This window comes from Panthera onca, chromosome D2 (genome assembly GCF_046562875.1).
Source record: "Panthera onca isolate mPanOnc1 chromosome D2, mPanOnc1 haplotype 2, whole genome shotgun sequence".
Classification (NCBI taxonomy): domain Eukaryota; kingdom Metazoa; phylum Chordata; class Mammalia; order Carnivora; family Felidae; genus Panthera; species Panthera onca.
Genome location: NC_138349.1, coordinates 9,284,217 through 9,304,920, shown reverse-complemented (window position 1 = coordinate 9,304,920; position 20,704 = coordinate 9,284,217). Strand labels below are relative to the sequence as shown.

The following is a 20,704-nucleotide window of genomic DNA, read 5'->3' as shown; positions in this document are numbered from 1 at the left end:
GCCCCACATTTTCATTTTGCACTGGGACCCACTAATCGTGCCGTAGCCCGGGAGGGGAGGCAGAGCCTACAGAGCCATTTCTCAGGGACTGACAAGCAGCTACCTCTGCTTGGCGCCCTCTGGTTTTTCCTTTTCTATCCCAGCGAGGAATCTCCTCTAGCCCCCGGCCAGGGAGGAGAACACGGTTTTCGGTTCATCACACAGCTCTGCGCCACATCCACTTGCGGTCTAGAGTATCAAACCTCAGAAGCCTTTTCTCTTTTTTCTCTCTGCTATAGTATTCCTTTTCTGAGTCAGAGAGGCATAGCTGACTGAATAAAAGAATGGGTCATGGAATAAAAGAAATTATAGGGGGAAATGAAATCCTTTATGTCTAAACAGTATACACCTTGTAAGCTAACCACTTCTCGATAAAGCATTATATATTCTTCTGGACACACACATACACACACACACACACACACACACACAGAGTAAGGCTTTTGCCATTTAACTCTCTAAGGGAAACGCTGCATGTCAAACATTTTAACAAAAGGGAATTGCTTCTAAGACAACTTTAGGTCATCAAAAAAATGCATTCTGCTGATGTCCAGCACCCTTCCTGGAGAAGGACTGAGAAGGCAGGCAGTGGGTAGTGCCGCTGTCCTCACTGCTCTACACCTGGAGGCAGAGCTGCCCAAGGAGGACAACAGGCATAAAGGAATTCTTAAATGCATCTGACCCATTTGCTTCAAACTCTGTGCCCGCCAACCCCTAGTGTAGGACTCCAGCAAGTACCAGCTTCCCAATGGACAGGCTTTCAAAATCTGCCTTCGGCTCACCAGGCACTGGCGATTAAGGATGCATCTAGAGGGGCGCCTGGGTGGCTCAGTCGGTTAAGCATCTGACTCTTGATTTCGACTGAGGTCATGATCTCACATTTTGTGAATTTGAGCCCCGTGCCGGGCTCTGTGCTGACAGCACAAAGCCTGCTTAGGATTCTCTCTCTTTCTCTTTCTCTCTCTGCTCCTTCCCTATTCATGCTTTCTCTCTCTCAAAAATAAACATTTTTTAAAAGGACACATCAGAATGTAGAAATATAGGCCTCCTGGAAATCAAAGCCAAAAGGACACAGGAAAGGAGGAAGCTCTCCCACTGAGGGTCATCTATTTCAACGTAATTCTTATCCGACCTGCCCTCCCCTGCCCAGGGCTCTCAGCCATCCAGTTTTTGTCCCTGTGCATTTCTGCACACTCTGCAGTGACATGCTCAGAAGCCCGGTGATGTTTCTGTGGGTGATGCACGACTGATCGATCTCAGGACAGCCCTGGGGTTGGTGGACCCTAACACAGAAGAGAAAATAAGTCATGTAGCTGTGTGCTATCTGTGATTTCCTGGCGATTCACCGAAAGAAGGGGAGAGACCACATCCCGCGTTAGGAGAGAAAAGAGAAATGAGCGTGCGTGCCCACACCATGCTTCAAGACTCAAGCAGAGTTACAGGTTCACTCATTCGTACGTAAATATATGATGTTTTTGTGATGCCTCTTTCCTGATTTTCTTTGGTTTTGGTTTTTGCAGCTCCCGTCCCTCAAGTGCCTACACCACGAGGTAACTCTCTTTTCGTTGAAAGTATAAAGGATAGAATCACGTTGATAACCTGTAAAAGCAGAATGGATGTCTGTCTGTTCTGGCTACCTGAGGGGAAGGAATTGGTGGGAAGGAGCCCCCACGAGTGCATGGATTGTCTACATCTGAGTTGAGCTGGTTTGCATGGCAGGAAGCTGGGCAGAGCATTAATGAAATTATTGGCTGGACACCCCACACCTGCCACATACATGTCCCACGCCATTTCCAGTCTCACCTACAGCCTTAGGGTCCTGCTCTGGTACAAGTCACACATCTTTCCTTCCCCCTCATTCCCTCTCAGGGAGCACACACTGCAGCCAAGCCACAACTACGCTACCACCATGATCCCTTCCCATTTTGTGACTCACTGTTGAGTTTGATGGAATCGTGGATTCTACTCCTGGGAAATGCCAGGTGCATGCCGGAAGAAGCCAACCAGTTGTCTCTTGTCTGCCCACAGGAGGAAGTAACTCTTGTGGAGGAGTCATTTCTGGTCTCTCGGGCTCCTTCTCCAGTCCTTGGTATCCAACAAACTACCCCACCGACGTGGAGTGTATCTGGGTGATACACGTGGCTGAGAAGTTCCACATAGAACTGGTGATCCCAAGCCTGAAGTAAGCAGCTTTGCCTTTTTCTACACCAAAGGCCAGATTAGCTTTGAATCCATGCTTTCCTTAAGTAGGTGGACTTTCTGCATATCTAGTCAACCCAGCTCAGTTTTGATATAACAAAAATGTCAAAAGTCAGATAATAAACAACAGAAACGTGTTTCTTACAGTCCTGGAGATTGGAAAGTCCAAGATCAGCATTCAGTGTCTGGCGGGGCCCTGCTTCCTGATTCACAGCTGGTTATAGTTTCACAGTCGCTTCACCTGGTAAAAGAGACAAGGGAGCTTTCTCAGGACTCTTTGTAAGGGCACTGATCTTACATTGCGAAGGCTCTGCCTTCATGACCTAATCACTTCCCAAAGGCCCCACCTCCTCATACCATCCTGCTGGGGGCTAGGTTTCAACATATGAATTTTGAGGGGACACAAACATTCAGCCTGCAGCACCGTGTGACACATCCTTTCACATTTTAGGTGAAAATAGGTCTGGTCATCTGAGCTTAGGAGTCTTATAATCATTGAGCTCAGCTCCCTATGCACTGGAGAACGCCCCAAACACCCACGAGCATCCCTGACACCAGACCACCAAGGCAGCGTCATCTGGGGTGGCCCACACACGAAGACCTCATGAACCCTCCACTCTCAGCCAGCTCCACTGGGGACACTGCTTCTTCCTTGGGCCGAGCCCAAGTTTGTTCTTCTTCATTCCCATTTTCCAAACTTCATTCTTGCCTCTAAGGCTACACAAAACATGTCTGCTTCCTCTTCTTCAAGAATGTCTGTCGTGACCCTGCTAAGAGTTTTCTTTCGCAGATTAAATAGACTCCATTCATGCATTCTTCTTAGGCCCATTGTACTTCCTGCTTCTTTCTCTGACCATCATCCATTTTTAAAGGAATTTCTCCTATTTTAATGCATATTTATATGCATGTATATATACATACATATTCACATATACATGAGTGACTTTTTAATGCAAATTAAAAATATTGCTTTTCCTGATATTGTTTAACCTGGTTTCAGCTTTCTACACTGGGTCCCAACTGGGTCCTTCTCTCTTCCTGACTTTGTCACAGTCTCTGCCAGACCTCTGCCACTGCTTTCCATCTGTGTTTGTTGGCCTCAGCAGTGAAGGAGCTGAATGGCTAAATGCTGCCTTCAAATGGGAAATGGGTCAGCAGTGGAGTGAGGGATGCATTCAATTAGCTTTACCTGATGGCCAAAATTCCTTGCAAATGGGGGAGAACATAAACCAATATCAGGGAGCATTGTATATGGTGAACAAAATATACTTATCATTCATTCATTCGTTCATTCATTCACTGCACACACATTTACTCATTTAAAGCAGTGTGAGAAGATTTGGTATGCTATATTCAAATCTATGGAATCCATAGTTCTATTCTTTTGGGGCACAGAGTATCATTTTACCACTTCTGGAAAATGGTTATTCCAAACGGCTGCAGTGGCCCACTCTCCCTGCAGTCTCAGAGCTGCTGTCCCAACAGAAATTTCCTGCTCCAATTTCAGAGGATGCAAATCAAGGAGCTGCTTAAAAGTGTTACCTAGAGCCAAAGCGTAGGCACTAACTTTCAGGGTTTGATGTTTTTAAGACTAGATTTCTCGATATCTGCTTTTTGCGTCTAAGGACATGAAGTTAGTTAGTTTGCTCCAATGAGGCTCCACTAGAAATGGCAGACCCCACAGGACATTCGTCTGGGCCTGGAGGCATCTTCTATTGTCTCAGTTGCGGGCATGGGGTACCACTGTCACATAGTGCTTAGAGGCCAGGGATGAGGCTGAGTGTCCTACTATTCACAAGACAGCCCCCCACAGCAAGGACTTCTCCAGCCCCAAATGTCGATGGTACTGAGAGCCCCTGATTGCAGCTTGCTTTAGTTTTTTTTTTCTATTTCAGCTCCTATGGAAACCCGCTTCACACTCGATTTGCAAAAATTATATTCATATTTAAAATGTGCCATTTCATTCTTGCTAAGTGAAGTGTGTCTTGTTTTCCACTGAAATGGTTTCTCAGATTATGGTTTCATCTGTTACTGTCACCCTATTGTCACCTTACACACAAATGTTATCATTTTTTCTTATCTTAAAGGTAAGAGGCACTTGGCTCTTACTCCTCTGGAACGGGTGTGCTTTCAACAAACAGGCTTTCAAATTTGGGAGTCTGCGTACACTGGGAGGTAGCCATTGTGCGTGTATTGTGCAACAGGCACTTACAACACATGCCTTAGGGGCCACTTACGGCTGTTGGAATGCCAATGTGCATACCTCCCGTGTTTATCATGTTAGATTAATGTTGATATTCTTTAAGGAATATTTGTTGAGCCTGCTTTCATGCAGACTCTGGTCTAGACACAGACTTCTAGTGGCAAACAAGACAGACAAGATCTCTGTCCTCATGAAGTTCATATTCTAGATGGGCAGGCAAATAGTACTCAAATAAACCAGTAGCTCAAGGACAATTCCCATCAGTGAGAAGTTGATAAATGCTATGAAGAAAAATATATATACCTAGATGGTAATAAGATAGAGAAGGGGTGGTTGGGCAGATGGGGTTTGGTGGGATGGTCAGGGACAACTTCTCTGATCATCCAGGTTGGAACCAGGCAGTTTGGGGCATGGAAGGAGAGAGTCCTACTCAGCAGGCCCTGGGGGCTTATTGACAGCAGGTCAACATCTGTCCCTGCTCCAGGTCCCACTGAGTGTTCTACTCAATGAGACACTAGTGGACACTTGCCCACACCCCCAGGGAATGTGAGAGTTTGAATAGAGTCAGGGGACATTCAGGAGGCACTGGAGGTAGAGAGGAAGCTGATGGGAAAGATCAAAAACCAAGATACCAGATGGGGGCCGCTGAAACAGAGCATGTGAGACACAGCACAAGGATGACTGACCTGGGCCGGTGCCCACAGGGAAGGACAGAAGGGCAAATTCAAGCCATATTGAAGGGGTCAAGTCCACCAGTGGGATGTGTGGTTGAAAGGAGGCAGCAGTGATGATTGCAGTTTCTGGCTGGATACAGTACAAATGACGCTTTCATTTAAGACTTTTCTGCAGATTTCCTTGAGGAGATTTGCTGTGCCTTTACCTCCTCAGATTAGAAGACATATACGGGTGCCCTTATGACTTTATTGAAGTGTTCGACGGACGGCAAGTTGCCTCACTCTCCATGGGCAGATTTTGTGCTGGGGCAGAGCTCACCTTCCTCTCCTCTTCAAACATCATGACTGTGGTGTTCAGAAGTGATGCCATGATCACCAACACAGGGTTTTATGCTCTGTATAATGCCATTCAACAAGATGAAAGGGAGAGTGGTAGGTATCCTAATATTCACCCTGGATGGAAGCTAGATCTAATTTGTGTCCTTTCCCTTTAAGAGAGGAGATGCTTTCTAAATCTGACCTGCAGAGTCCACCATCATTAATGCCACCCTGAGTGACGTCCACTCTAACAGTCCCCAGCCAATCCCTCACCCTGCTCTGCCACTCACTGTCCTTTTCCACCACCAAAACATCCTGGCTAAAGAAACAGGTGGCTGGATCTCATATCTTGCATTGACTGTGTGTGTAGATGAAGGACGCAAATGAAGATCTTTCTTTTCCAAAGGAGGGGAGGATGCAGTAGGGCCGATCCTTCTGGAACAAAGCTACCTCAAACTACAACTACCAGTCCACCTGATTCCAGGTGAATTCAATACAAAACCACCCAGAGCACTTATACAGACCTCTTAGGATGTGGGGAACATTCCCGAGCTCTCAGTGGATTATGCTCAGGGTGACCACGTAACTTATCCTCCAGTCAGGATACTTTTGAGAGTTTATTTTTTTTTTTCAACGTTTTTTATTTATTTTTGGGACAGAGAGAGACAGAGCATGAATGGGGGAGGGGCAGAGAGAGAGGGAGACACAGAATCGGAAACAGGCTCCAGGCTCCGAGCCATCAGCCCAGAGCCTGACGCGGGGCTCGAACTCACGGACCGCGAGATCGTGACCTGGCTGAAGTCGGACGCTTAACCGACTGCGCCACCCAGGCGCCCCACTTTTGAGAGTTTAAAAGGGACTCTAAACTAATTAACAGGCATTACTTGCTCTATGACAGTTATAAACCAGGACTATTCCAGGCAAAGCAGGACATAAGGCCACCCTACCTAGAGTCTCATAGCCTAATACAGAAAAATGAGCCCAGGTGCTGGGCATTCCTTCTCTAACTGCAGAAGGTCCTAGAGTTTTGGAGACAGCACCACAGCTCAGAAGCCTCTGTCTTCCTGTCCCCCAGGTGCATCCCTGAGACTGGTGAATGGCAGTCACAGGTGTGAGGGCCGGGTGGAGGTCTTCTACAACGGCACCTGGGGCACAGTGTGTGATGACAGCTGGGACATAACAGATGCCAGGGTGGTGTGCCAACAGCTTGGCTGTGGTGAGGCCTTGTCAGCCCCAGCTCAGAGCTACTTTGATGGAGGCACTGGCCACATCATGCTGGATGATATGCAGTGCATGGGGAATGAAGCCTGGCTGTGGCAATGCACACACAATGGATGGTTCTCCCACAACTGCGGGCACCATGAGGATGCCAGCGCCATCTGCTCAGGTGAGCCCCCAGGACACAGCCACCCTCAGAGATAGTCTTGCCCACCTGCAGCTTCTGGGAAGGGAGAAATCAATGCCAGCAATTACTCAGAAAGGAAACCATGGCTTCAAGCCATCTTTTTAAAGTCAATTTGTTTAAGAGTTAGTGTCCTTTCTCTTAAATTATTGTGTCTGTAAACTGTTCAAGTTTCCCCCTTAAAAGTTGTGATAATTAGATAGAGGATTTGTGTCATCAGACATCCCAGTCCTGGATAAGCATGCCACGGTGTTGGTGACAGTCCACTGCCCCCTGACTAGGACTAGCAGCTGCTGTCCAGAGTGCTGAACGTGTGCCAGGCTCAGTGCCGAATCCAGCTCATTCATATGCTCACTTCATGTTCACAATCTCTAATAAGAGAGATGACTGCATTCTCATTTTATTGATAAGGTAACAACGGCATTGTCTCGATGACATGCAGGCCCATACTCTGTTAAGTATTGCCCCCAAGGTACTGTACGAAAGACTGAGCTTGGCTCTGTTACTAATGCTCCTCCAGCCCTATAACTGACCAAAAGGAAATACATACCATCTATTTTAATTGCTTTCAATTTTCATACTTACAGCAATTAGATGAACCATCATGAAATTGAAAAGCAGAGTGTTCCCCCTCATCCAGTGGGCCCTGACGTAGGCTGCCAATCTTTAAACAACGTCGATGGGTTTTTATACACACTCTCAACTGCCCAGAAAGAATGTGTTTGATCCTTAAACAAACAAACAAACAAAAATAGTACCTGATTTTCTTTATCAATTACATGACTATCCTACTTATTCTCTCTTTGGTCTTTGAGTAGGTGTTGATGGCAGTCCAAAAGTGGGACCAACAGGTATTGTTCTTCCATACATTTCAACTGCTCACCAGGCCCCTGAAACATGTGGTCCTGGCCACTCTTTAATCCTGTAATCAGGGCACAGTCGACAGCATAAGCCTTCTGTTGCTAATGAACAAGAGCGACGCATCCCGTTAGTGTTGACAAAATGGCAGGGCTGGGGGCCTGCAGAGGGTGGGGAGAGGGCCGGGGGTAGAGTTCAGGTTCACCAGAAGTGTAGTATCTGGGCCCCAAGGATGCCCTGAGTTGGCACCTGCAGTGAGAGAGAGCTAGCTGCTTGCAGGGATGATCATGCCATAGATGCTGTAGGAACCAAGGAAATGGGAAGCCCAGGTGAGCCCCCAGCGAGTTGTATCAAACTACACCTATCCACACACTTAGTGTGCAGATGTCCCAACTCTTGGGTTGGACAGTCATCTCTGTCCAGTGGGACACAGAGAAGTCACAGCTTGGAATGTCAATATTTTTTACTATTTTAGAGGCATATTTTGGATAAAAGTCCTTGCTCACAGCATCGTTTTTTCTCTGTATATCTTCACAGACTCGACTGGTGACAGTCCTGCTACAGGTATGTCAGCTTTACGTAAACCCTTCACGTGGTTTTTTTTTTTTCAATATATGAAGTTTATTGTCAAATTGGTTTCCATACAACACCCAGTGCTCATCCCAAAAGGTGCCCTCCTCAATACCCATCACCACCCTCCCCTCCCTCCCACCCCCCATCAACCCTCAGTTTGTTCTCAGTTTTTAAGAGTCTCTTATGCTTTGGCTCTCTTCCACTCTAACCTCTTTTTTTTTTCCTTCCCCTCCCCCATGGGTTTCTGTTAAGTTTCTCAGGATCCACATAAGAGTGAAACCATATGGTATCTGTCTTTCTCTGTATGGCTTATTTCACTTAGCATCACACTCTCCAGTTCCATCCACGTTGCTACAAAGGGCCATATTTCATTCTTTCTCATTGCCACGTAGTACTCCATTGTGTATATAAACCACAATTTTTTTTATCCATTCATCAGTTGATGGACATTTAGGCTCTTTCCATAATTTGGCTATTGTCCTTCACATGGTTTTATACTTGCCTTCTTTTCTTTTTTTGTTTTTTATTTTAGACAGAGAGAGAGAGAGAGAGAGAGAGCATGAGTGGTAGAGAGGAGCAGAGGGACAGAGAGAGAGAATCCTAAGCAGGCTCCACACTAAGAGTGGCTTGATCCCACAACCCTGGGATCATGACCTGAACCAAAATTAAATTAAGAGTCGGACACTCAACTGACTGAGCCACCAGATGCTGTTTGCCTTATTTTCTTTTTTTTTTTTTTTTTTTTTTTGAGAAAGAGAGTGCACATGAGCAGGGGAGGAGCAGAGAGAGATGGAGAAAGAGAGAATCCCAAGCAGGCTCTGTGCTATCATCAGTGCAGAGTCCGATGCAGGGCTTGAACTCATGAAACGTGAGATAATGACATGAACTGAAATCAAGAATCGAATGCTCAACCAACTGAGCCACCCAGGCACCTTGTGCCTTATTTTCAATGTTAGCGCTTGCAACAGCTGGATAAATGCTCTCTTCCTTTTACATATGAGAAGCCCCAGCACAGGGGGTCTTTAATTTAAATTCCACACCAAATCCAGTATTTCAGCCATGAAGTGGGTGTTCTGTGTGTTGTTGGTGCTGATTCCATCTGGGATTTGTATATCACATGGGGGATCTTCTAATATGAGCAGTTTTATGACTGGACGGTGATACGTACTGGGGCTTACATTGTCCTTGCATCTTTTCATTAAAACACATGCTCAGACCCATCTGTGCATATGGGTCCAGAAAGCCCTGTCAACCATACGTCACTGTCATTTGTCCTCACGAAGCCCTGTAATCTTGCGGGACACGTATAATGGTCTCATCTGACAAACAACAGCATTGGAAACTCAGAGGCGTTCCCAAAGCCGGCTTTTGCAGTTATTGGCCAAAGCAGCCCTGGAACAGGTGTCCCTCGCTCCTGCTGCCTGTGCCCTCTGACCCCTCTGAAAACACCAGCACAGCTCAGTGCCTCCTATCTGATGGGGTGTCTTTACCGCATCTTACAGATGAAAACTTCCACTGTGGCGGTTTGCTCACAAATAATTCGGGCTCCTTCTCCAGCCCTTGGTATCCTAAAAAATACCCCACAAATGTGGTGTGTGCCTGGGACATACAAGTGGATGGCAGGGCTCATGTCAAGCTCACGTTTGATGTGGTGAAGTGAGTAAATATCTCCCACTTTTACTCTCCTCTTTGCCCTGTCATAGACACTGTTGTGCTGCCCACTACCCCTAACCCCACCAATAAGCAAACAAACAAACAAACAAACAAACATAAATAAATAAAACCCACCTTCCATAGTTAACTCTCAAAAAGTGAGGAAGGCCTGGGAGGCCTGTTCTGTAATATCAAAACTTTGATCAAAACTTTCATTTTTTTAAGCTTATTTATTTTTGATGGAGAGACAGAGTGTGAATTGGGGAAGGGAAGAGAGAGACGGAGACACAGAGTCTGAAGCAGGCTTCAGGCTCTGAGCTGTCAGTGCAGAGCCTGATACAGGGCCCAAACTCATGGGCCGTGAGATCATGACCTGAGCCGAAGTTGGATGCTTAACCGACTGAGCCACCCAGGCACCCCAAAACTTTAATTTTTTAAATAAATTTATTTATTTATTTTGAGAGAGAGTGAGAGAGAGAGACAAAGAGAGTGAGTGGGGGAGGGGAGAGAGAGAGAGAGGAGAGAGAGAATCCCAAGCAGGCTCTGCGCTGTCAGCACAGAGCCTGATGCAGGGCTCAATCTCATGAACTGTGAGATCGTGACTTGAGCCAAAACCAAGAGTTGGACACTGAACCGACAAAGCCACCCAAGCACCCCCTTTTAAGGTACAAATATTTTAAGGCAGCAATTCTAGTTCCAGAAAATCAGTCTACTGATAAAGTCTTGTGCATGGAGGATAATCATGGCAGTGCTCTTATAGGAACACTAGATTAGAAACCATATAATTGGGCATCAGTAGGGGATCAGTTAAACAGGTTTGGGTCCGTCACACACATAGGGGGTATTGCTAGGGAACGGTCTACAAGAAAACCTCGAACAACACTCCAGTGGCTGCCTTCTGTGCTTAGACTCTATCTGGAAGGGAACAAAAAGAAACTGTTCATTGTAGCTTCTTCTAAGAAGCAGAATGACATCAGAGGGACTAGTCAGGGATTAGAGAAAAATGTACTTTTCACCACATACCTGTCAATAGCAGTTAAGTTCTATTCTTTGTGCTTGTAATCCATATTCGGGAAATGCAACTCAATGGAAACTTTACAAATTAAAAGGATTTTATAAACAGGAAGATACGTACTCCGTTTAGCAACAGGGTCCTATTTCCCTCCGATCTGTGCAAAAAGACATAGGTTTCAGATACCTCTTCCAGAACCTTCCCTTCCTGAACCAATCTGTGCAGTGCTTGGTGGAGGAAAAGCCTCAGCGGATGGAGTCTGAGTGATATCGTATCTTCATAGGATGGAAAACTTCTTTGGATGTCCGTACGACTTCATTGAAATCTTTGATGGGCCACAGAGCGAATCTTTTTCTCTGGGAAGATTCTGTTCTGGTACAACCCCAGTATTCACCTCCTCCTCAAATCGCTTGACGGTGGTCTTCCACAGCGATGCTATCGTCACCAACATGGGCTTTTTTGCATCCTATGAGTCTCTTGTGCAAGATGAGAACAATACCGGTAGGTCCTTTGGTCATTTTGGCCCCTGTGCTGCCTGGTAATGAAGACGAGGGTGGGTGACCGAATCTGACTGGGCACGAGGGACTGGAAAAGGTCCCCATGCTCCTTTGTTTACCCCCAAGATCTGACAGGGGTGGGGGGTGTGGTTGAACACCCAACACTGCGTGGAACCACACGTCCACACACACACCTTCCGATATTAGAGCACATCGCACGTGCTAAGGAGGGGTCTTGTCTGACGCTGTCTCCAAGCCCGTTTCGTTCAAAACAGGCGTAGTCCCTTAAAGCTGCATCAAGATGTTGTTCCCCAAGAGCAGCCACAGCTAGTGTCAGCATGCCTGGCAGTGCCCACCTCACATGGGGCTTCTGGGGGCCTCCTTTGGCCTCTGTCAAATAGTCCTGTCTGGGGAAAAAGCTTTGAAACACACCCCTCAAAAACTCACATTGACGTGAGAGTACTCTTTGCGGCCCCCTTGAGCCCTTGGTGGCTCCCTCCCCACGTCTGAGAGGAGAGCCCTCAAAAGTGGGTCGACTCACAGGAAATTCCTGGGACCTTCCTTGAGGGCAGGGGCAAAGGGGGAGCTCCCAGAGCATGACCCAGGCGTGTCTGTGGTCCCCAGATGTGGCCCTCAGGCTGGCCGGAGGCAGCCACCGGTGCGAGGGCCGCGTGGAGCTGCACTACAACGGCACCTGGGGGACCGTGTGTGACGACAGCTGGGACCCACGTGACGCGCAGGTGGTGTGCAGGCAGCTGGCCTGCGGCAGGGCGGTGTCAGCCCCCGGCAGGGCGCATTTCCACCAAGGCGTGGGCCCCATTGCTCTGGACGACGTGGAGTGCGTGGGGACGGAAGCCAGGCTGTGGCAGTGCCTGCACAGCGGCTGGTTCTCCCACAATTGCGGCCACCACGAGGACGCCGGCGTCATCTGCTCAGGTGGGCCTGATGCTGACACAAGCGGGTGGGCGAAATGACATTCCCAACTGTACTCAGAGCAGGAGGGGGTCCTGATGTCACTGTTTCCCGAGCTTCCGCCGCTCAGATGCCCCTGCGTGGCTTCTGCCCACCTCCCACACACACCACACCTTCCTTAATACTTTTCCTTCACGCGGACTCCTCTTCTTTTACTGACACAAATTCATTTTACGAGGAATTCCTATATCCCCACCATACACGGACAGCCAGGATCAGCCGCCATAAATAGACAATACATACAAACAGACACAGCGGTAACATAGCAATACGAAAATGTTTACAAATTAAAATAAACAATGAACTATCAGGGCGCCTGGGTGGCTCAGTCGGTTAAGCGTCCGACTCTTGGTTTCAGCTCAGGTCATGATCTCAAGGTTCGTGAGATTGAGCCCTGCGTTGGGCTTTGCGCTGACAGAGCCCTCTCTCTCTCTCTTTCTCTCTCTCTCTCTGCCCCTCCTCCACCTCAAAAAAATAAAGAAACTTAGAAAAAATAAAATAAACAATGAACTATCTATTCTGATCAATGCATGCCCATGCATATTTGAAAATGTCTTTAATCAGAATGGAATTCAATGTAGATTTTTAGATTATAATGTTATATAAATATGCGACTCTTAAAATAGAAGATGCATCACCTCAAATTATCTCGCATCCCACCAGTGATGAATCATACCTCTGGGAAGCATCTCTTTGGTTCATCTCCCTTGTTACCCAGGTGACACAGAGATGACTCCTAAAGTCACAGAGCTGGGAAGCTGGGAGCCCAGGTCCCAGCCCAGGGCTCTTATTCCTCAGTTTTATCCCAATTGAGTTTCTGCAAACAAATTCAGTACTTGGAGTCAGAAGCCCCAGTCTATCTCTGCATCCTTCTGGATTTGGCTGGGAAGAGGCAAAGTGGCTGACCAGCTAGACCTGGCCGAAATGACGGGAGGATGAAGGAAAAAGCAAGGGTGGCAATACTAGAAGGTTTTGAGAGGAGAAGGGAGAGGTCAAGGGGCAGAATCAGTGTTGAAGCAAAACATGACCGGAAGCCACATGCTGACTGTGACATCCGAGGACAGGGCTGGGGGCTTCAAGAGCAGGGAGGTGTGGAACAAGGACCCCTGGAAGAGCTGCTCAAGGTGGGTCAGAGGTGAAGGGGAAACATCACAAAGCGGCTGCTCAGAGGTCTCCACCCTGGCCCTCGGCTCCTTCCAGGTGCTCAAGTGGCCAGTGCACATCCTTGAGACAAACGTAGTCCCACGCTTTGCAAACTGACATTTGCTCTGGGAGGCAAGACCCACACACCCAGGAAGAATCACAAAACCAAAGGAAATGGCAAGCTAGGCATTCCACATAAGGCAACCATCACTGTGAGCAGAGTTTGAAAACAAATTAAAGACATTGTGATGTCCCGCAGCTGGACAGAAATGAGCCCAGTGACCCAAGACATCTGCTGGTTGTTACCATGGCAACTCGGGGCTCACATGCCCAGATTGGGTGCTGTTTCTCCCTAGAGCCAGACATGGACCTTTCTGTTCCAAATAAGCAGATCAACCTCTTGGGTTTGAGAAGAATGAGTTTGATTTATGTCTCTCACAGCCTCTCTGCCTTACTCAACACCATCAGCTGCTGGGAGTTACCCAACTTCAGGTAATTTCAATTGTACTTTTTTTTTAATTTGAGAGAAAGAGAGAGCATGAACAGGGGAGGGGCAGAGGTAGAGAGAGAGAGAGAGTGGGGGAGGACAGAGAGAGAGAGAGAGAGAGAGAGAGAGAGAGAGAGAGAGATTCACAAGCAGGCTCCACACTCAGCCTGGAGCCAGATGCGAGGCTCAATCCCACAACCCCGAGATCATGACAGAGCCACCTAGGCACCCCTTCAATTATTATTGATTAACTGTAACTTGTCTTGGCAAAGTCACCCTGGGCAGTAGGGCTGTGGATAGATCCAAATGTCCTGGACCTATCACCCTGGCTTCATCATTCGTGAGCTGTGGGATCTTGAACAAATCTCTGCACCCACCTCCCAACCCCGCCCCCTGCCTCAGTGTCTTCCTCTAGATAAGGATAAGGAGGAGGATAATAATATTTGCCTCCTAAAGCCATTCTGGAACTCAGTGTTCTCTCTGTGTAGAGCAGGTGGAGCAGGGCTTGCCGCATGGGGCACACTATTCAGATGCCAGCCAGCTCCTTCCAAGCACTGCAGGGGTTTAGCTCTGTCTGTCCTACTTTCTACATTTCTCCCTGACAGAGTTGTAAAGAATGAAGGAGCTAAGGGGCACCCAGGTGGCTCATTTGTTGAGCATCCAACTTCAGCTCGAGTCATGATCTCACAGTTCATGGGTTCGAGCCTGCATCAGGCTCTGTACTCACAGCTCAGAGCCTGGAGCCTGCTTCAGATTCTGTGCCTCCCTCTCTCTCTCTCTCTCTCTCTGCCCCTCCTCCACTCTCTTTCTCTCTCTCTCAAAAATGAATAAAAACATTAAAAAATTTTAAAAATAAAAAGAATGAAGGGGCTGAAAGCATCACTTGGTCTTTCCCTGACTCTGACCGGCTCAACAGTTGACCGGCTCACATTTTAAATTAGGTCAGCTGCTTGTCTGCGGCACATTCTTTAAGAGTAAAATGCAATATGCAGAGGGGTTAGGAAAAAGAAGTGACCCCAAACCTCAAAGAAAGCACCAGGGTAGGTTATACTGGACAGTAGTGATGCCCAAAGAATGCTTTCTTTAAAACATACCTGCCATGCTCTGATTTTCTTGAGTGTGCTTTAGCTGCTTGTCTTCCTGGTGCACGTGGCAGTAGGGTGATGGAAGACTCCCCCAAAGAGCAAGGACCTGAGAAGGGAATCCATCTAGAATAGAAACTGTAGGTAGTCCACAAGGCTGAGGGCCCACCGACAGTTAACTTACAGTTAAGCGTGCTTGTCACCTAAGATGTTGTATCCTGTTTTGTTTCTCTCTGTCCTTAGCATCTTTCCCAAAGCCAGCAGAGGTGCCCACATCAGCAGGTAAGCTGTTCCTCTCTCCTCCATGGCCTTCCCTCATTCGAGTTTTAGCTCAGAATTACCCCAGTGTTACTACCGTGGGAGAAAGTGTCCCCACTGGAAACACTGCTCCGCAGCCTCAGGTGGGTGCCCGAGGGCTGAGAGTGACCCACTGACCTCAAATCTCCCCCCAACCCCACCTTGACCTGTCTTTGGCTGTGTCCCCATGAGCTATTCTTGGCTGTGTCCTGAGCACATCCCATCTCTGCTCCCTTCTGCGACTCTGTCCTCTGAACACGAAGGGCGGTCTGGAATAACTGCCTTATGAGCTCCCAGGAGCATCTATGCACATGTGACAGCACCTGATCCCGAACCAACATAGATGGAGCCATTGTGATCATCACTTGATCAATGTGTGTGCAAGGGCAGGCAGAGAACATTGTGCGTGTGCATGCACACACACACGCGCGCGCACACACACCAATTGGTGTGTGCATGTTAGCATCTCATGAAAAAACCCAGCAAACCCTGTGAGTGCCAGAAGCCAAGACTTCAGGACACACAGTGAAGAGAAGAAATGGCTCCATGATGAGGCGGGTCTCTGGGCCAGTGGACTAAGGAGCAAAACCATTTCCCAACCAACTGTCACCTCAGGAAACACAGGAGGTAATACTCAAGGCAAAAATTAAATGAATGAAGCAGAGTGAAAGGGGGAGTAAATCTATCGCCATCCATCACCCGTACAATTTCCAAGAGCTGCTGGCTCTTCTGTGGCCTTTCGGATGAGCCTTGATGGAAGTCATTACTTGAAATTGTCCCCCAAGGTCTGGGTCTGCGGCTGGTGAATGGGTCAAGCAGGTGCGAAGGCCAAGTGGAAGTCTACCACGCAGACACCTGGGGCACGGTGTGTGATGACAGCTGGTCCATAGAGGATGCCCACGTGGTCTGCAGACAGCTTGGCTGTGGCCAGGCTGTGTCCACCCTCTCTGGGGCCAGTTTCAGCCCCGGGTCAGGCAGCATCCTCCTGAATGATGTCAAGTGCACAGGAAGTGAGTCCTCACTGGGGCAGTGCCCTAGCAGCAGCTGGCTCACACACAACTGTGGGTATCACCAGGACACTGGTGTCATCTGCTCAGATGAGCGCAGGTCCCTTCTGGGCCAGTCATGGAGCTGCCAGGCCAAGCCTGAAGTTAGCAGATGGAGTCTAGAAATGTTCCCACGCTTTAAACCTTCCCCACGTCCGGGACAGATTTCTGTTCGAACTCTGAAAAAGTTGCGAGCTCTTTAATGTACGGGAGGGCCCCCTTCCACTGGAGTGGCCATCAAGGTTAATCCATTGGACAATACAGAAAGCAATGGCGCTTGTCTCATAAAAATTGCCGGGAGGATTACACGAGGCATTCAACACCTACTCAGGCACATGGCACTCTATAGATGCGCAGAATGTTAACTCTATTGCTGGTGGTGGCATTTTCGTTACGAAGGCAAATTCTTTCAGAATCACTACCCCAGAGTTTTTGGCCTGGTGACACAATCCACACCTGGCTGTAAAAACCCAGAGGGGGCAGCCCTAGACGCATAAGAACAACTGTTTACACAGGCTTGTTGAGTGACGTGTAAACTGAGACAGTGACCTTCGAACCACTCCACTGCCCTGGTTTCTGTTATGAAACCACCCCTGCGTCTCCTTTGTCTTTGTAGATTCTACAGCTGCTGGACATACAGGCATCTGTGCGTTCACATCCATCTTATTTGCTATTTGGTGACAAGCCATCTAGTGCAGGGTCCCCATGCTGGGTCTCTCTCACCAACCTTAGCTTGCCTTGACAGTGGCTCTGAGCTCCAGACCCTCCCCAGAAGGCAAAGTCCCAGAACTGTTTTCCATCCCCCTGGGGCCCTACTCTGCACCCAGAGGAGAAGCCATTCTGGGTGTTAACAGGCTTGATGTCCTCCTTTCTGTACATGAGGTCTGCATTTCAGCAGGACGGAGACACCGGTTCCTTGACCCAAAGCTCTGTGGTTCTGAGAAGGTGCTGGGCCTGTGGGGCCACACCTTCACAATCCCGACATCCACGTTATTTCTCTTATTTTCTTACCCTTAACCAGAATAATACATACACCTGTATCACCTGTATGAGCTACCATCACATTTTAAATGCCAACTACCTAGGGGCACCTGGTTGGCTCAGTTGGTTAAGCCTCCAACTTTGGCTCAGGTCATGATCACACAATTCATGAGTTCGAGCCCTATGTCGGGCTCTGCTGGAGCCTGCTTCAGACTCTGTGCCTCCCTCTCTCTGCCCCTCCCCCGCTTGTGCTCGAGTGCATGTGCGTGCTCTCTCTCTCTCTCTCTCTCTCTCTCAAAAATACATAAACATTTTTTAAAAAAATAAATGCTAACTATCTGATCAGAGATTGGATAGGGTTGTTTAAAGGCAAACTCACGCATGTGATATAGACGGTACTGAGAAGATTATGAAATTGCATTGTTGGCTTAGAAGGTACTTACGATGACTATTTTCTCTTTCACATGTACAGTTGCTGCAACTCCTGGGGAACAGCCACATGTTTTCCAACCAATAGGTATTTTTTCCGTCCTTACATTTTGCGACTTCTTTTCTTAGGCTGGCATTTGTGGCCCACAGAAATGTAGCCAACATAATTTTCATGGCCCCAGTGCCATACGGAATAAAAGCTGTGCTCATCAGAGACAAGCTGGTGGTATGGTGGGTTCTCCCCATGTGGGGACCTTTTCAAGCCGAGCCAGTCACCCACCCACCCTCAGTGGCATCACTGAAAGGCCCGTAGGAAGGTCCTGAGCCACACAGTGCTCTTGTGGGCCCTTCTCTAGGTGGACCCCATGAACCAGCCCCATCTCTGGGGCTCAGAATCTGAGAACCAGGCTCATCTGCTTTTGGTTCGGGGGTAAGTTTCACTCAGTGAGTATCTGACCTTCTTGTAGGAGCGACGCCCCTCTTCTGCTGTGCAATTTTCCAGCCCCAACCTTCTCCATCATCCTCCGATAAACACTTCATCCTTTTTAAAATTCAAGTAAAGTGAAATTAATTTTGTTCTGAATATTCCAAACATTCTTTAAGAGACCTGGGTAAAAAAATGTGAAGTCTGAACCCCAAGCATTCAGCCGAACTGTTTCGAATTTTTAGAGAAACCACATGACAAATGACACCCAAAAGAGAATGAAAGCAGACAGTTGGGGTGGGTTTTTTTTTAATTTTTAAAAATATTTTTATTTATTTTTGAGAGACAGAGAAAGAGACAGAGCACGAGCAGGGGAGGGACAGAGAGACAGGGAGACACAATCCGAAGCAGGCTCCAGGCTCTGAGTTGTCAGCACAGAGCCCGACACGGGGCTCGAAATCCTGGACCACGAGATCACGACTGGAGCTGAAGTCAGACATTTAACTGACTGAGCCACCCAGGCGCCCCAAGACAGTTGTTTTTAAGTGGTCGTCTGCAAAGCCACCATGTGGCCCATATTTCCATAAGAAATGGCCCACTGACAGCAAAACACTGTGGAGTTTGTGCTGAATCTCAGAAACAAGAAGCCATCACATGGTCTCCTCTGCATATATGATTTGCTTTCCCGGGGGACACAGACTGCAGACGGGGCTAGAATTCTCCAACTGGAAATGCTGTCTCGTTTGAGAGTCCGGGGAACCTTTTCAAGCCTCTCTGACCTTTGGTTCCTGCAGATCTGCCGGTGGTGAGGCTGGCGGCGGGGAGCAGCAGGTGCGAGGGCCGCGTGGAGATCCTCTACAACGGCACCTGGGGGACCGTGTGCGACGACCTCTGGGACCTGCCGGCCGCACGGGTGGTGTGCCAGCAGCTGGGCTGCGGAATGGCACTGGCGGCCCCGAGGAGCAGTCTGTTTGGTGATGGCTCGGGCCCCATCTTCCTGGACGATGTGCGCTGCACGGGCAATGAGACCAGCCTGGGGCAGTGCCGCCACCGTGGCCTGTCGGTCCATAACTGTGGTCACCACGAGGATGCCGGAGCCGTCTGCTCAGGTACCTGAACTCCCCCTAGACTGGGTTCCCTCCTCTGCCAGGCAGGCCGACCCTAAAGGCTTGGGGTTCCAGGTCATGAAAACGGCTTGTCCCGGTTTGCCTGGAATTTTCCCATCTGGAGCACAGAGAGACCCATGTCTCAGGAACCTCCTCAGATTCCGCTAACCCAGGATGGTGGTCACACTTGTCTGAAGTGTACCTGATATCACAGCCCACTCCCCTGGCCCTAAGAAGAAGGAAGATCCTATGAGCAAAAAACAAACAAGCAAACAAAAAACATGCCTGTAAAGCAGGAAGTTATACCCCTGCTCAGGATGGTTTTTCATTGTCAGGAATGATTTTTCGATGTGCGTCAACATCATAAATTTCTCATGAAGGTATTTCTCGGAAAGAGCTAGATGGGAAAGCTCTCCTGAGCTGCTGATTGCCCAGCTCACGATTTTCTTGCTATTAGGGACAATTTTATGCAACCATTCAAAAAAGCTGATTGAATGTTGAAAAGCCCTGCTTTGTTACCTTTTGTTACTAAATAATGCGTGCAACAAACATCTGTGACCCACCTCCCCAACCCCTCCACCCCCCACGCTCCCCCCCTCCCCCCCACCGTCACGGCCCAGAGCTACCCCCGACTCACAGTTGGGGGAGGGGAGACAAGGTTCCCAAATGGGGGAAGATACAGACAAGATGGGAATATTTCTATCCCACCCTGTTGTTGGGTAGTTTGGGGTTTTTTGTTTTTAAATTTTTTCAATGTTTTTTTAAATTTTTGAGTGAGAGAGTGCAAGCGGGGAAGGGGCAGAGAGCGAGGGGGACAGAAGACCCAGCTGTCAGCGCAGAGCCTGATGCAGGGCTCCAACTCACCAACTGTGCAATCATGACCTGAGCTGAAGTCAGATGCTTAACAGACTGAGCCACCCAGGCGTCCCTGTTGGGTAGTTTTGTTCTGTTTTGTTTCGTTTCATCTGTAGAGTGAGCGTTTGGTGCTACAAAGAAGTCTTGGCATCCCTCGATGAGAACTCTGAATTAAAATGTCATGAGAGCCTCATCTGTCCTGTTTTGTAGCCTCAGCTCCGAGTGGCTCTGGATGGCTCCCCCCGGAAAAGCTCAGATAGACCCTTCCAATTAGCCTCCATAAGCCTCGGTCTCACCGGCTGAGGGAAAGGAGGTTTCAGAAGCGCAGTTGCCTTTGCCAGGATTTCCCGAACCGGCACATGGGGACAGATGTGGGTTCACGTACCCATCGGCTGGTGTGTCCACGAGCGTTTCTGCAAGTGCCCACCTGCTGACATGAATGCCTTGGCGCTTT

The 20,704-nt window shown here is 48.3% G+C and overlaps 1 protein-coding gene across 1 annotated transcript in view; it reads left to right on the top strand.

Annotated features, from left to right (window-relative positions):
• LOC132685597 (scavenger receptor cysteine-rich domain-containing protein DMBT1) overlaps window positions 1-20,704 on the top strand; it is a gene marked incomplete at its 3' end in the record, with an annotated part of 48,019 nt that overhangs the window by 9,637 nt on the left and 17,678 nt on the right. Inside the window, exons 8-19 of the mRNA XM_060643045.3 lie at window positions 1,560-1,589; window positions 2,068-2,221; window positions 5,330-5,547; window positions 6,509-6,820; window positions 8,231-8,257; window positions 9,769-9,922; window positions 11,215-11,432; window positions 12,053-12,364; window positions 13,985-14,035; window positions 15,356-15,394; window positions 17,909-17,953; window positions 19,084-19,398. Of these exons, the coding sequence (XP_060499028.3) occupies window positions 1,560-1,589; window positions 2,068-2,221; window positions 5,330-5,547; window positions 6,509-6,820; window positions 8,231-8,257; window positions 9,769-9,922; window positions 11,215-11,432; window positions 12,053-12,364; window positions 13,985-14,035; window positions 15,356-15,394; window positions 17,909-17,953; window positions 19,084-19,398 (1,875 nt within the window). The remainder of the gene's footprint in view (window positions 1-1,559; window positions 1,590-2,067; window positions 2,222-5,329; window positions 5,548-6,508; window positions 6,821-8,230; window positions 8,258-9,768; window positions 9,923-11,214; window positions 11,433-12,052; window positions 12,365-13,984; window positions 14,036-15,355; window positions 15,395-17,908; window positions 17,954-19,083; window positions 19,399-20,704) is intronic.